The sequence below is a fragment of the Syzygium oleosum genome, unplaced genomic scaffold, assembly GCF_021117445.2.
Source record: "Syzygium oleosum isolate NSW1041296 unplaced genomic scaffold, Sole_v2.1 Sole_v2.13, whole genome shotgun sequence".
NCBI lineage: Eukaryota > Viridiplantae > Streptophyta > Magnoliopsida > Myrtales > Myrtaceae > Syzygium > Syzygium oleosum.
The window spans coordinates 6381094-6396880 of NW_026607497.1; the positions used below are offsets into that span (position 1 = coordinate 6381094).

Genomic DNA, 15787 nt, shown 5'->3' on the forward strand with positions numbered 1-15787 from the left:
ACACATGTGATAAACGGAGGGTAAAACCCCAAACCGGTACACTCGTGAATCGTCACGTGTCATCCAACTCAATAATTTTGACAATAATAATTAACAGAAACTAATAGATGGTAAATTTATCACATGTGTACCAATTTGAGACTTTTGGTGGTCAAAAAATGAGTTTTTGGTAAATTTATCATAGGTGTACCAGTTTGGTATTTTTAATGGTATTAACACTATGACATATATGTGAAGTAATTTCTAAAAAAAATTCCCCTCGCATTTTATCAGTTTTAGTTGTTTTGTCATTTTTTTTAAAAACTTTATTTCGTGTGTTTCGCGTTACAAAAAAAACGAAATATGACGTCAGCGCAAAATCCAGATTCGGACTCCTTCGGTCGGCCCAATCCGCCATTTCGGACCATTTCCCCATTGCCTTGCAGAAGAAGGAGGAGACCACCGGCGAAATCCAAAGTCAAAACACTTCACCGCCAATCCGCCGCCGCCGCCGCCGCCGCGCCGGATTCACGGGAGCGGCGCGGTTTGACCACGCGCGCGGGCTGACGGCGGAGGCGGCGACAGGAGGGCCCGCGATGCCGCCCACGAGGACGGCGGCGGCGCCGGTCGCGATCAAGATCAGGCGCCTCGTGTCGAGGATGGAGCCCGAGACGCTGACCCTGGTCCTGGTGAACCTCGCCGGGATCATGGAGCGGGCCGACGAGTCCCTGCTGCCCGGCGTGTACAAGGAGGTCGGCGCCGCCCTGCACGCCGACCCGACCCGGCTCGGCTCGCTCACGCTGTTCCGGTCGATGGTCCAGTCCCTCTGCTACCCGCTGGCCGTCTACCTGGCGGCGCGCCACAACAGGGCTCACGTGATCGCCCTCGGCGCGTTCCTCTGGGCCGCCGCCACGTTCCTCGTCGCGTTCTCGTCTACTTTCTTCCAGGTATGCGCGTGCTTGGGTTCGGTGCGTTCTTGAATTGTTGGATCTGTGTTTGAATTGCTGGATCATGTATGGGGTTGTATGGGGTTTTGGTTCTGGAATTCCTGTGTGTTCTGGAAGACAAGTTGCCAACTTTTGAGAAGGAAATTGGATTGCCTTTAGCTATTGCTTCTTTCTGTTTATGTGCATGCAGTGGTCCGGCTTCTCTATCACAATTGGGAATGTAAATGTAGTCTAACAATGATAATGTTCAGCTAAGGATTTTAGCTGAAACTATTGATGAATTAGTCTAGGAAATTCGAATGTACATGATTCTCTTCGTGAGCTTCGGTCAAGAGAAGCATTTTGAGTCCTCTAATGAATCATCAGTTGGTTTAAGTTTGATCTTTTATGGGTATCTGCGGTTGCTGAGTCACAAGCAAGAAACTTTGGGGGGCAGAAAAAGATAAATATGAAGACAGTAACTTTTGAAATGGCTGCGATTTCCTGCAGTTGGAATCCGATAACTAGGTGGAAATGTTAGTGGAGACTCAGAATCCATTGTAATCAGGTCACTCCTTTCCTGGTAAAAGGAATGTAAGAAACTATTTTAAGTGGTAGCTTAGTAGTTTGTGCAGGGAGCACTATCTTTTGGGTGCAGAGAGCTTGATTTTTGTTGGCCGATGATGTGAAAATATGAATTACAGCAATTATAGTCTGGTTTAGTAGCCTTGGGGGACATGTGTCAGTCTATTGTAGGCAAAGAAGGGAGAAAAAAGACGGACTGTTTATGTGCAACGACTCAGCAGCTAGGGTAGTCTTAATTTTGTTTGGAACTTGCATTATTGGGAGATAGAGACGGAAGAAGGGATTGTTGCACGGGGTTTTGAGTTGATTGTTCTAGGCAGTCTATATCTCAGCATGATAAGTTAATTAAAGTGATGCTAACTCCTATGAAGGACAAAGTCTAAGGAACTTTCATTGCAGCTCTTTCTTTTTGGTTGCCTAGGAATTCGTATTGAGTAACTATATCCTCCAAAATTGAGGGCTAATGTGGGTTTGGACCGTCTATAGCAGTGTTCATATCTGAGAGCTTTGGAGCTTGCTGTATATCTGTTGGTACTCCTTCACAAAGGGGAGATCTGGTGAGAAAGAATATGGTCCCGACCTGAGGAGTTATGGACTTGGAAAGGACACAAACTTCCTCAAAACAATGAAAGTTTGTTTACCTATCATGCAATAATCTTCCGAATATGAAAGGAGGAAGAAAACTTCAAGATTTTGCGAGTGTGGGGACTGGTTTTTTTTTTAAACTGTTTCTGCCCATATGGAATTTCATATTCTCAATGTTTGATACCATAGGCGCTGTAGTTTGTGTTCCGGCTATTATAGATCTTGTAGATACTCTTCTGGCAAAGATGTTTTATACCGTTACCTGTTGATACCCATGCTCCCCCTGTTCATGAAATTCCTGTTTTGATTCTTACCGATGGAAGGTTTTTATATTTAAAAGACGTAGCTTCATAGACTATGAAAAGATGTTTGAAGTCACACGAAACTTCCGTTCGATTGAAGGAAAGCACCGTATATGTTCATGAATCAGCTGACTTGATTAATTATACTCAGCAATTGCTCAGGTGGCAGTATCAAGAGCTTTGAATGGCATTGGGCTTGCCATAGTAGCACCTGCAATCCAGTCCCTTGTGGCTGATTCAACGGACGACAACAACCGGGGTATGGCTTTTGGATGGCTACAACTGACTGGCAATCTCGGTGCCTTAGTAGGTGGGCTATTTTCTGTGTTGATAGCTCCCACGACATTCATGGGGATCCCTGGGTGGAGAATTTCCTTCCATTTGGTTGGACTAATAAGCATCTTAGTTGGAATTCTAGTCCGCCTCTTTGCCAGAGATCCACATTTTGCTGATGGCCGTGCCAAGGTTACTGGGCAAACTTCAAAAAAATCATTTTGCTCAGAAGTGAAGGACTTGGTTCAAGAAGCAAAATCAGTGATAAAGATTCCATCGTTCCAAATAATTGTTGCACAAGGTGTAACGGGCTTATTCCCCTGGTCAGCTTTATCATTTGCAACAATGTGGTTGGAGCTTGTTGGGTTCTCCCATAATAAAACTGCATTTCTCATAGCACTTTTTGTGATTGCTAGTTCCCTTGGGGGACTTTTTGGAGGTAAAATGGGAGATTTTCTTTCCAGACGTCTACCAAACTCTGGAAGAATAATTTTAGCACAGATAAGCTCAGCATCAGCTGTCCCACTTGCAGCAATACTTTTGCTGGCTCTTCCAAATGATTCATCCACTGCGTTTGTCCATGGCTTAGTTTTGTTCATTGTGGGCTTCTGCATATCATGGAATGCTCCAGCAACAAACAAGTTAAGTTCCAAATCAGTCCTCTTCTTTCTTTCACCCGAGTTACTGAGCACCCAGCTGCCTTAAGTATTTGATCGAATATATATAGAGGTATTATATAAATGCAGTAGGTTATTCACTCCATGTCTGAATTTCTTGAGTGATGCTTAAAGCATGGATTTTAATTGATTTGTCTTTTGAGATGAGATAACATTATAGGGTGCAGGCAGTGCTCTTACAATTAAAAGGAACAGTGGTGACTGGGCAGCATTAAAAGTTTGTTTTAGTTTTATTTGCTTGAAATTTGGAAACTCTTGCTTTTCAGTTTATGTAAAAGTCTGAAAGAATTTTGACAATGCTTTATTATCATACATGGAAACAGGATTATGAATATATAATTTCCAGAAATTTTGAAAGATAAGCAGTGCGTATTTAATTTTTACGTTACTTCCTGAAGATTGCAAAATCAATACTGACTCCTGTCTATGCATTGCAGTCCTATTTTTGCAGAAATAGTTCCTGAAAAATCCCGAACAAGTGTCTATGCCCTGGACCGGTCCTTCGAGTCTATACTATCATCATTTGCTCCTCCAATAGTTGGATTACTAGCCCAGAATGTGTATGGTTACAAAGAACTTCCCAGAGGATCTAGTGCACCACAGGAGATTGAGACTGATAGAGAGAATGCAGCCTCGCTGGCCAAGGCACTGTACACAGCTGTAGGCGTTCCCATGTTCCTCTGCTGTCTCATCTACTCGTTCCTCTACTGCACGTACCCACGAGATAGAGAGCGGGCTCGGATGGAGGCTCTAATTGAATCAGAGATGCAACAATTAAACTTGGACGATATGTCCCCCGATGGAGTAGGTACTGGTGATCTGGTTGACGGATCAGATATTTATGGTAGGGAGAGGAGTGTCATTGATGTTCACTACGAGGGGGAGGATTCTACCGATATTGAGGATGCTGATGAAAAGATGTTGCTTTACCGTCAATTGACATTATCTAATCTGGGTGAGTAGTCACACGACACAGCTAGCTGAAGCTGGCATCATTTTTGAAATTGAAAATCTTCGATGGAGCACTTCATGGAGGAGAGGGGAGGTTTTTTATAGGTATACTCGTATAAAACTTATGTAACTACAATCGACAAGCAGAGACCTTGCAAGAGTTTTTGTATTGTACAGAGGGAGAGGTTGATGTAGAGATTAGAGGAGCTACATTTATGAGTTTGCAGAGGTCAAGCTGTGGTCTATAGTAGCTTTGCATCCTCGTCTTAACGGGGAGATAATGCAACAGAAGCTAAGTGGACACAGCGGATTTTGCTCGATAGACATGTATATCATCGTTTATAGGGAAAGAATTGTTCCGTTGTTCTTTGACAATTTCAGGTTCCTGATTTGTATAGCATCGACCCCGACGGGACGACGAAAAGTTATTTCACTACAAAAGTGAAAAATCCAATCTCAGGAGTATAGTTTGAGACCCCAAAAGCAAAGACACTGCAGGAGCAATGAACCTGTCTTTCAACTCATTCATCAACCGTCGAATGGGTGGTATTTGCAAATCAACAATTTAAGAGGGCAGCCTTTATTCAATCATCCTGTGCTTTGTACAATAAGTCGTTGTATATACGCATCTTCATCTGCCTGAACTCCCTCGCCAACAATACGGGAGATTGAGTATTGTGTTTGCTCCGTTATTTGAAGTAATCGATGAACCGGCATCTGGAACCTCAGCTGGGTTTGGAAGCCGAGATCATCACGAATCGCTCATTCCTCACAAATTTAACGTCGATCAGCCCGCAGGTTCTGCAAAGATCTTCTAGTTCGCCTTCAGATAGGAATAGGTGGCCGCCAGTTATTTCAGATAACTGCAATGCGAGAAAAAAATGATGATTAAGAATCGGCTCGATAAATGCCATTGTTATTCCCCAAGACAAAGGAAGCATGCGTGCCCCATTCTATAGATCAAAATGTTGAGAACTTGGTTCTTTTGTTTTGTGAGAAATTGATGAAACAAACCTAGCCTTCTGCTCCTGACAAATATTGTTGAACTGTACATACCAAAAGAGAAAACATGTAGTTTTGAGATGTAGAGCTGAATAGAGGGTAAGAGTGAGCAGTTCCAAGTTTTTTACAGATTCCACTTGGAACTTGAAACCTACCTTCGGGTACAGGTTTCCCATTTTTTGGAACCTAAAATCTATCCGTCCAAACCTAGAACCTGGAACCTACCTTGTCACAGATTCCAGGGTAGGTTTCAGGGTCTAACAGGTTCCTCTTTTTTATTGCATTTTTAGTTAAACAAAACAAAAATGAATGCAACAATACTAAACAAGCTTGTCATTCATAAAAAAGAATACAAAAGCCTAGTTTTCCTGGTATTACGGTTCAAATAAATATAACTAAAATAAGAAGTCATTGCGTGAATCGATACTAGAGGTGAGCAGTTTCATGTTCTGTATAGGTTCCACCCATGATAATAGGTTCCTCATTTTTTGGAACTTGAAACTTACCTTATCACAGGTTCGAGGGTCAGTTCTAGAGTTTACTCAGGTTCCACATGTATTATTAAAATGAACAATTGCAGTGAATCATCTCCTTTAATAACTACTACTTACTGCTATAATCCACTAACCACAACTTATATTTAGATACACGAAGAATATGAAATATTAACAAATCATAAAATGAAAAGCTCAAACTAGTTGTTCCAAATTATACACTCATCATCTAATGCCACGAAACACCGCAAGATCACGAGAAGGCAGATTCTAGGGTCTATCTACTTAGAACCTGGAACTTACCTGTTCAAACAGGTTTCCCAATTTTTGGAACCTAGAACCTACCCTACATATCTTAGAATCTGGAACCTACAAATTCCTATTGGTCAGGTTCTCAGGTTCCAGGGTAGAACCTGAAACCATGTTCACCCCTAATAGAGGGATAGGAGCTGCGCCAAAACCCAAGTACCTAGCGATAAGTCCTCAGAAGAGGAGGAAATAATGCGAAAGGACCATCAAGCAAGGCCGTAGTCGCGACAAAAACTCCACCTGGCCGTAAAACTCGACTGATTTCAGCAACCTGAGAAAGCACCACGACGCAATGAATTGTGAGCATATGACAAAGAACTAGGAGATTTTAAACCAAGTGATGCTTCCTAAGGTAGGATTAATGAAGTGCATATAGTGAATAACGGTTCAACTTATGTGCGCAGCAAACATTAATTTTTACCAAGTTTGAAAAAACTGGAGCCATGTTCTTTTGACGATTTTACGCAAAGTTTGGAATTAAGCATGCCGAACAAGACCAATGTTATATAATCCCCCTTTATATTGATCTAGATAACTCATGGGGAACAGAAACCGTGAAGAACCAAAACACTCACAGCTGTTGATGGTGAAGGCCAACAATGTATAGCAGCACCAGCATGCTCAGCATCAATAGAACTTGAAGCAAAAGGAAGTCTGGAGATGTCAGCTCTGACCAATGCAAAATTCCTACAAGTAGAAAACTTGGTAAGAACCGACTTGCCTAGCATAATTTATCGAGACAACGACATTCTAAGAGAAATTCCTAACATTAAAGCAACAAAAAATGCAAGCTTCGATCATCATTTGAGCAGGAGTAAGAGTCGGTCTCCTCACTCTTTCGGAAAATTCTCTTCCCCCCGAATGAACTCGTAACACTGCTTCAACATATTATCAGAGTAGTCCAGAGCAACAACGACAGAGAAGAATCCACTCTCGGCAAATAGCCTCGAAAACAGACCGCTCCCGCAACTTGCATCAACAACGTTTCCTCCCAATACTGGTTTGAGGAATCCCATAGTCAATTCGAACTGCAGCCAAAAATCTCATGGTCAGTAGCTCCACACGAAGGGATCAGAGAGGAGTACCGCACGCATTAGATCCCTAGCTCCAGCCTAAGTTCAATGACATCGAGTCAAATGTGCATCTGTTCGATGGCATAGGATCTTAACCCCTGTTTTCTAAGAAAACCATTTCCAGGATGGCCACTCCTTGCAATATAACAAGTCTTGCAAGCCATACATCGTATACCAAACTGAGGGCATCTAGATGACCGATTGCTTCCAAACTGAAACCCCTCGAAATAATTGACACCACCACATATTAAAACAATCTTTCGAATGACAGCAACACACAAACCAGCTCTGTAACAAATGGCAGTGACAAGCATACACGAAGAAATAGGAGTAATAAAGAAAAGAATCGAACTAACCTCTTTCTCTGGACCTGGAAAACCAGCCAAACTTGCAAGATTTTGACGCCATCCCCTCTCGTAGAGATATGATACCAACGGAGTCCTGATGCAAAATTCGATCAGCGACACATGACCCGAACGACCATTATTTATAGCAAATCCAACCAGACAATGCCACTGGAGGGAACCTGATCATTTTTACCCAACAAATCAGTCAGACTCCAATAAATGACTTCTCGCACCTGAAAAGCTCGGTAGCGAAGGGCATGGGTTCGCCACATCCCTTAATTACACCGGCCGTCGTAAGATCAAAATGCGTTTCGTTGCCCACACAGGTCTTCTTACAGGTGCCACACTGCAGAGCAGACCCAGACGCGGAATCCCTGCAGCAGAAGCACGATGGGATGAAAACAGCGAAAAAGACATTCATGGGGCGAACCATCTTACAAATCCGCGCAACTCCCACAGATAACACCAGATCGCCAGTGAACGTTAGCGGCTTATAACATACGGGACAAGCTAGTACATTCTGGTTACTGCTGAGTTTCTCCTTATCCACCGTAGATGCCTGCACAAAATGAAGTTCGGTTTTTCAATCGACAGGAGGCAAGACAAAAGGAACAAACCTGAAGAAAAGAAAAGAACAAAACAGGAAAAACGGAAAGCTCGAGTTCATCGAACAAGACTCCAACTTGGGTGGGCATTGCCATCCCGGACCAAGAGCGCTTCACTGCTCAGTCACCCGTTTAGGTTCATTAGTTCAGTCCCCAACTCCTTCCCTCGGAGTAAAAGTAAAAGTCCGCGACACAATCGAAAAACACGTCCGTGCCTACTACAATCACAAAACACGTACCGCCGGCGGGGGCGGCGTCGGCGACGGCGGCTTAGTCTCGACGAAGGCCGAGGAGGAGGAGGCTGCTCTCACTTCTGGTGCAAGAACTCGGCGTCCGAAGCTCGTCTTACCGGATATCGGCAGGAGCCGCCTCGAGCTCCCGAGTTGGCTCGGCCCGAACACCCTCGCCAAGTTGCGGCGGCAAATGACATTCGCCATGGAAGCTCTCTCTCTCTCTCTCTCTCTCTCTCTCTCTCTCTCTCTCTCTCTCTCTCTCTCTCTCTCTCTCTCGGACAGACACAGACACGCACGCAGAGAGATACAAATGACCGGCTCCGACGGTGGTGGAAGGAATGCGCGAATTTATAGGCAGCGAAGGTGGCTCCGTACGGAATCCTCCGGCTGGTTTTTTTTTAACTGAATTTTGCGTTTTTCTTTTTGACGGTATAACGGTCTGAATGAACGGAACGAGTGCAGATGCCGAATTCCGAGAAAACCGAAAAAAAAATAAGAAGGAAGAAATGCAAAATGAAGTTCAGGTCCTCAACTTTTTCTGTAATTTCACAAGATCCCAAAAAGCATAATCAAATCGGCAGCTAAAGGCTAGAAAACTAATTTGCTAAACAGGGCTATTGTCGGCACGATAAGGATACCGGATTGTCATAATCTCAATATAGTAAGAGATCTGACTGGGTCGTGCGGTAATCGTAATTACCGAATCAATAACTGTAACTCATTATATTGCTGTCTGTTAAATATAATGAATCATCCCTCAAAGGTAACAAGATTAATTGGGGATTTATTATCGTGGATGTTAGGAGTGAGGATCTGTCCAAGGTCAACCCTGGACCGGCCCAACCCGACTGGTCCTAATCCGGTTTCCAAGATGATTGGGTCGGTCCTTGGTCCTAGGACCCTTGGATCCTCTATTATGCGGGTTGGTCCTCGGTCCTGAGACTACCCGGACCAACCCTATATATGTTATATAATATATAATATATTTTTGTTTACTTTAAACCCTACCCTAACAATCGTGCCTCTTTTATTTTTGTTTCTTATGTGGTTCTGTCGTGTAGAATTGTAAATTAGAAATTAAAAACCCACTTTTTTAAGTTAAAAGAAACCCACTTATCTGATTAACCCAGCCCTCATTTGACCAAAAACAATAGAAACCCTCCTCTTCCTCGCCTGTCGCCTCGCTTTGTTCACTTGCCGCTTGCCTGGGAAACCCTATTCCTTACCTCACGTTGCTCACCGCGCTCTCAGCTTTGTTCGCTCACCTTGCTCGCCACTCGCCTCACTCTGTTCGCTTGCCTCGGTCTCGCTTTCACGTGTTCATTTTTGTGGTTTGTTGCTTCTAACAAATGGAGATTTTTGTTGTTATCTTATCTTAGGTTATGTTTTATATGTACCGATGTTTATAGTTTGGTTGCTCAATGTCACATTGTTGATGAAAATGAAAATTGAAAAATATGTCTACACTCTCAATGAATACAAAAAATGAAATAAAAAAATAATCGATTGACCCTGGGTTGACTTTGGAACCGGACCAAACCCATATGGTCGGTCCGATCCTCAGTCTTAGGCTCAACATGGTCGGTTCTCAATCCCAAAAATTGAGGACCAATACTATGCGGGTTGGTCCTAGGGTTAGGTGCAGGACCGGCCCAATCCAGATCATGCTCACCCTTAGGTAAGCAAATTATTCTATTAGTTGTCTGAATCACATTAACCATTGAGTATCCCTCTTCTCTTCTTTTTTTTTTTTTTGATAATCGAGGTGTCCACGCAGCCGGCGAGCTAGGGCTCAAACCAGCGGTGATGCCCGATTAGTCCTCGAGGGGAGCTAGCGTAGCATCCCACCGCCACGACCCCCCACTTAAATCACCGATGGGCGAGTTTGAACCTAGGACCTCTCGTGAAAGGAACTGAGCGCAAACCAACGCGGCCACCGATGGGTGGGTCCCTCTTCTCTTCTTTTGTCTCTCTTTTATACATGATCATCGTTAAAATATGATATCAGAGCGAAACACAATCCTAAGGTCAGCTCAATTGTCAATGCTTCTGCTTGTCCGTTGGTGATAGAGAATCCGAGTTCTTCATTGTTGTCGCAATAGTGCACTGTCAGCTGTCCGTCGTGAATTATTCCTGCAATCTTATTCTTCGGACCAATCCCTCTTGGTGATTTCTATAGCGTACAACGGTTCCGCAATTTGTGGATCTATTTTTGCGGTGGTTTTTGGTTTGTGCAGAGGGTGATCATGGATGCTTGTCTCTATGGGATTTTTTAATCAACATAGTGCTTGACTGTTTTTGCTCTTCGGGAAACTGCACTAGCGAGGCAACAGGTCAAAGTGCAACCTTTGTATCCTTTGAGTAGACGTGGCAGCATTTAGAGGTGTTGTGTCTTTGTGGCAGCACTTGGATGTCCTCTAGTTTGATTGTATCCGGTCGGTACCTACGACATCTTCGCCACACCTACTCTTTCATTGACTCAATTGGTCCAGATAAGTTTGCTGAACTTTGTGCTCTTTTTCTGTCCAGCACCATGGCTGATAACAATAAATCTATTTCTGAGATATCTAATAAACTTCAACTATTATGTTAAATTGCATAGTTATTTGCCTTAGTCCAGAGTCCAGAGCTGTCTCTATAGCTTGGGTAGATCAAAATTGGATTATGTGAATGGTCTTATCACAACACCAGCATCGACACATGTAAAATTCCCCGAATGGCAGGGAATGATATTGTGGTCATAATTCTATGGAATCTCAAATCTATGAGATATTTGCTTATTCAAAGACTCCCAAGTCCCTGTGGAAATCTTTGAAAGATATGTATGGCAATGTTGATAATGCATCTCGTGTCTTTGAGTTGCAATAGGAGCTTGCTCAGTGAGCAAACACCTAATCAAACATTCATTGAACATCTTGGTAATCTAAAAAGGAAGTGGGATAAACTGCGACAGTATCGATCACCTGCCCAAATTGTTGAGATTAATGCTCGACATGAAGAGCAAAACAAGATTTTCCAACTTGTGGCCAATCTTAGGCCTGAATATGAAGACCTTAAGAGGCAAATCCTAATTAGTTCTACTCTTCCCAATTTAGCCATTGTTTGTGCTATTGTTCAAAGGGAGGAAACTCATCGCGTATGATGGCTCCTAATTCCAAGAAAGGGGAGAGATTCGATTGAGAGTTCTGGCCATACTACTCGTTCTGATGGGGATCGCTTTGGTTCTAGCTTAAGATCGTTGGTAGGAATTGTATCTTCACCTTCACCCTAATAAGGATAAAGGGGGGAATGCTAAGGTTGCAGCTCAAACTCAAGACTTAACATTTGACTTTAAAGCCTCCTTGAGTAAATTTGCTCTTAATTGCAGCATCTTATCCCATCCGATGGCATAACACCTTTCGTCTCGGATTCTAGCTATCTGGCTCAATCTAGTAATTCCCTAGCTTTTATGAATTTGTCTCCCAAAAATTCTTTTATTGTTAATTCGGGCGCTAATAATCATATGTGCAGTACCTGGATTATTTGATTTTTGTGTCATTTCTGAGGGTTCTCATGGTCCCATTACTGTGGCCAATGGAACTGAGGTTTCGATTGAAGGACATGGCACCATTAATTTATTTGCAGCTGCTTGTGATGTGTTATTTGTGCTGGCTTTTTCTTCAAATCAGTTTTCGGTCAGTAAACTTACTAAAGAGTTGGATTGCAATATCATTTTTTCCCATTCAAAGGTAATGGTTCAAGACAAACTCATAGGGAGGACAATTGGTGAAGACCGATTTCAGCAAGCTCTCTATGTGGCTGATTTTCCAAGTGAGGCTTTGGTTGCAAGGACGATAAGAAGGTTTACTTCACAACCCTGACATTTACACATGAGTCACCCCTAAGATAATGTGTTGCATAATTTGAATTCCCGATTTTTCCCCTGATTCGAGTTATTGTGAAACTTGTCATTATTTGAAAACAGCATAAACTGCATTTTACCTCTAACATGTGTTTCGCAAGAAGCACAAAAAGCGAAAAATCCAATCTCACGAGTGATGAAAATGACTCAGTCTGAGACCCCCAAAGCAAAGACACATTGCAGGAGGAATGAACCTGTCATTCAACTCATTCATTCACCGTCGAATGGGTGGTATTTACAAATCAATAAATTAAGAGGGCAGCCTTTATTATATCATCCTGTGCTTTAAACGATAAGAAGTTGTGTATACGCATCTTCATCTGCCTAAACTTCCTCTGCCAACAATATAAGAGATTAAGAGAGGTGCCTGTAACTACTTGACTATTGTGTTTGCTCCATTATTCGAAGTAATTGATGAACCTGCATCTGGAACCTTAGCTGGGTTTCGAAGCCGAGATCATCACGAATCGCTCATTCCTCACAAATTTAACGCCGATTAGCCCACAGGTTCTGCAAAGATCTTCTAGTTCGCCTTCAGATAGGAAGATGTGGCTGCCAGATATTTGAGTTATATTCTACAATGAGAAACAAAAAGGATGATCAGGCATGGGCTCGACAAATGCAGTTGTATTACCCAAGACAAATGAAGCATGCGTGTCCCATTCTAGAGATCAAAATGTTGGGAAAATAATTCTTTTGTTGTGTGAGAAATTGATGGAACAAAACCCAGCCTTCTGCTCCGACAGATATTGTTCAACTGTACATACCAGAAGTGAAAACAAGCACTTTGGAGAGATGTAGAGCTGAATAGATGGACAGGACTCGAGTCATAACCAAGTACCTGGCGTAAAGGCCTCAGAAGAGGAAATAATGCAAAAGGACCATCAAGCAAGTATGTAGTCGCGACAAAAACTCCACCTGGCCGTAAAACTCGACTGATTTCAGCGACCTGAGAAAGCACCACGACATAATGAAATGTGAGCCTATGACAAAGAACTAAGAGATTTAAAACCAAGCGATGCTTCCTAAGGTAGGATTAATGAAGTGCATACATCGAATAAAGATTTACTCCTAAAAAGTTCTACTTGTTGTGCGCAGCAAACATTCATTTTTACCAAGTATAAAAAACTGGAGCCATGTCCTCACTATTACACATTTTGGAACTAAGCATGCAGAACAAGACAAGTGTTGAATAATCCCTGTCTATATTGATCTAGACAACCCGTGGGGAACAGAAACCGTAAAGAAACAAAGTACTCACTGCTGTTGATGGTGAAGGCCAACAATGTAAAGCAGCACCAGCATGCACAGCATCAATAGAACTTGAAGCAAAAGGAAGTCTAGAGATGTCAGCTCTGACCAATGCCAAGTTCCTACAAGCAGAGAGCTTTGTCAAAAGTGACTCGCCTAGCATAATGTATCAAGACAATAACAATCTAGAAGAAATTTCCTATCAATAAGCGACAAAATATACAAGCTGCAATCATCATTTGAGTTGAGTAAGAGTCAGTCTCCTCACTCTTTTGGAAAATTCTCCTCCCCCTGAATGAACTCGTAACACTGCTTCAACATATTTTCGGAGTAGTCCAGAGCAATAACAAGCGAGAACAGTCCACTCTTGGCAAATAGTCTTGAAAACAGACCGCTCCCGCAACTTGCATCAATGATGTTTCCTCCCAATACTGGCTTGAGGAATCCCTTAGTCAATTCGAACTGCAGCCAAAATCTCAGGGTCAGTAGCTCCACACGAAGGGATCAGAGAGGAGTACAACATGCATTAGATACCTAGCTCCAGCCTAAGTTCAACGACAACGAGTCAAACGTGCATCTGTTTGATGGCATAGGATCTTTTTAGCAATTTTACTGGTCGGTAACCACTTTTTTTTCTAAGAAAACCATTTCCAAGATGGCGACTCCTTGCAATAGAACAGTCTTGCAGGGCATCCATCATCTCCCTAACTGAGGGCATTTAGATGACCGATTGCTTATAAACTGGAACCCTCGAAATTATTGTACACCACCACATGTTAAAACGATCTTTCGAATAATAGCAACACACAAACCAGTTCTGTATCGAATGGCATTGACAAGCATACACGAAGCAATAAGAGTAAAAAAGAAAAGAGTCGAACTAACCTCTTTCTCTGGACCTGGAAAACCCCCCCAAACAAAATTTTGACGCCATCCCCTCTCATAGAGATACGATACCAATGGACTCCTGATGCAAAATTCGATCAGTGACACATCGCCTGAACGACCGTGACTTATGAAAAACCCACCCAGACAATGCCACTGGAGGCAACATCGTCAATTTTTACCCAACGAATCAGTCTGACTCCAATAAATAACTTCTCGCACCTGAAAAGCTCGGTAGAAAGGGCCATGGATTCGCCATATTCCTTGGTTCCACAGGCCGCCGTAAGATCAAAATGCGTTTCATTGCCCACATAGGTCTTCTGACAGGTGCCGCACTGCAAAGTAGACTCGGAAGCAGAATCCCTGCAGCAGAACCACGATGGCATGAAAACAGCAGAAAAGACATTTACGGGGCGAACCGTATCACAAAATCCGCGCAACTTACACAGATAACACCAGATCGCCAGGGAACGTTAGCGGCCGGTAACATATGGGACAAGCTAGTACATTCTGGTTACCGCTGAGTTTCTCCCTATCCACAGTGGATTCCTACACAAAACGAAGTTGGGCTTTTCAATCAACAGGAGGCAAGACAAAAGGAACAAACCTGAAAAAAAAAAATAACAAAAAAGAAAGAAACGGAACCGGGCGAGCCAACCCACGTCACGAACTTTGAACAAACATGTCATCGACAAAAGTCAACCGCCCCCCTGTACGCAGTTCATTGACTAGAAACAAAAGCGCGAAGGACGCCGAAACCACTGTTCTCTTCTATCAGGACAGTAACACAATTCAAAGTTCAGAGGGCATTTGCTTGCCATCCGACCCAAGAGCGCTTCACTACTCGGTCGCCCCACCCGTTATAGGTTCACGGTTCAGTCGCAACAACTCCTTTCCTCGAGTAAAAAGTAAAGCCCCCGACACAATCACAAACACGTACCGGCGGCGGCGGCGGCGTTGGCGGGGACGGGGGGGGCGGCGGCGGCGGCTTGGTTTCGACGGAGGCCGAGGAGGAGGAGGAGGATGAGGAGGAGGCGGCTCTCACTCTCGGCGCGAGGAGTCGGCGCCCGAAGCCCGTCCCGCCGGATTTCGGCAGCAACCGCCGGGAGCTCCTGAGCTGGCTCGGCCCGAGCACGCCGCTCGCCAAGTAGCAGCCGCCGCAGACAGCGCTTGCCATGGATGGACGGACGGACGGACGCGCGCGCGCAGAGAGAGAGACGACGAGACAGTCGGCCGGTTTCGACGGTGGGCCGGAAGGAATCCGGCGAATTTATAAGCGGTGAGGAATGTGGGTGGGAAACGGAATCCTCAGGCGGAGACGGAACTGCGAGCCACAGATCACTCGAACCGCGTGTTCCCCTTTTTTTTTCCCGTCAATTTTTTTTTTTAAATTTTTTTTTCCCGTAACG

At 43.6% G+C, this 15787-nt stretch overlaps 3 protein-coding genes across 4 annotated transcripts; 1 reads left to right on the forward strand and 2 right to left on the reverse strand.

The window, feature by feature from the left end:
- Positions 1-401: 401 nt before the first annotated feature.
- On the forward strand, positions 402-4653 carry LOC115675025 (uncharacterized). The gene is made up of 3 exons (XM_030597616.2): positions 402-926; positions 2540-3291; positions 3765-4653. The coding sequence occupies exons 1-3, from the start codon at positions 576-578 to the stop codon at positions 4288-4290; spliced, it is 1629 nt and encodes a 542-aa protein (XP_030453476.1). The 5' UTR covers positions 402-575; the 3' UTR covers positions 4291-4653.
- A 2260-nt stretch (positions 4654-6913) lies between these two features.
- Positions 6914-8545, reverse strand: LOC115675027 (uncharacterized methyltransferase At1g78140, chloroplastic-like). Its single transcript, XM_056317246.1, has 4 exons — positions 8348-8545; positions 7840-8062; positions 7513-7682; positions 6914-7111 (listed from the first exon to the last, which is right to left on the reverse strand). The coding sequence occupies exons 1-4, from the start codon at positions 8543-8545 to the stop codon at positions 6914-6916; spliced, it is 789 nt and encodes a 262-aa protein (XP_056173221.1).
- Positions 8546-12419: 3874 nt separating this feature from the next.
- On the reverse strand, positions 12420-15727 carry LOC115675026 (uncharacterized methyltransferase At1g78140, chloroplastic-like). Of its 2 annotated transcripts, none has more exons than XM_056317327.1 (8): positions 15319-15727; positions 14824-14927; positions 14601-14741; positions 14379-14460; positions 13762-13955; positions 13504-13615; positions 13084-13191; positions 12420-12794 (listed from the first exon to the last, which is right to left on the reverse strand). In XM_056317327.1, the coding sequence occupies exons 1-8, from the start codon at positions 15553-15555 to the stop codon at positions 12777-12779; spliced, it is 996 nt and encodes a 331-aa protein (XP_056173302.1). In that variant the 5' UTR covers positions 15556-15727; the 3' UTR covers positions 12420-12776. The 2 variants fall into 2 exon arrangements, with proteins under 2 accessions (XP_056173302.1, XP_030453478.1); XM_030597618.2 differs by having other exon boundaries at positions 12420-12817.
- Between the last annotated feature and the right edge of the window lie 60 nt (positions 15728-15787).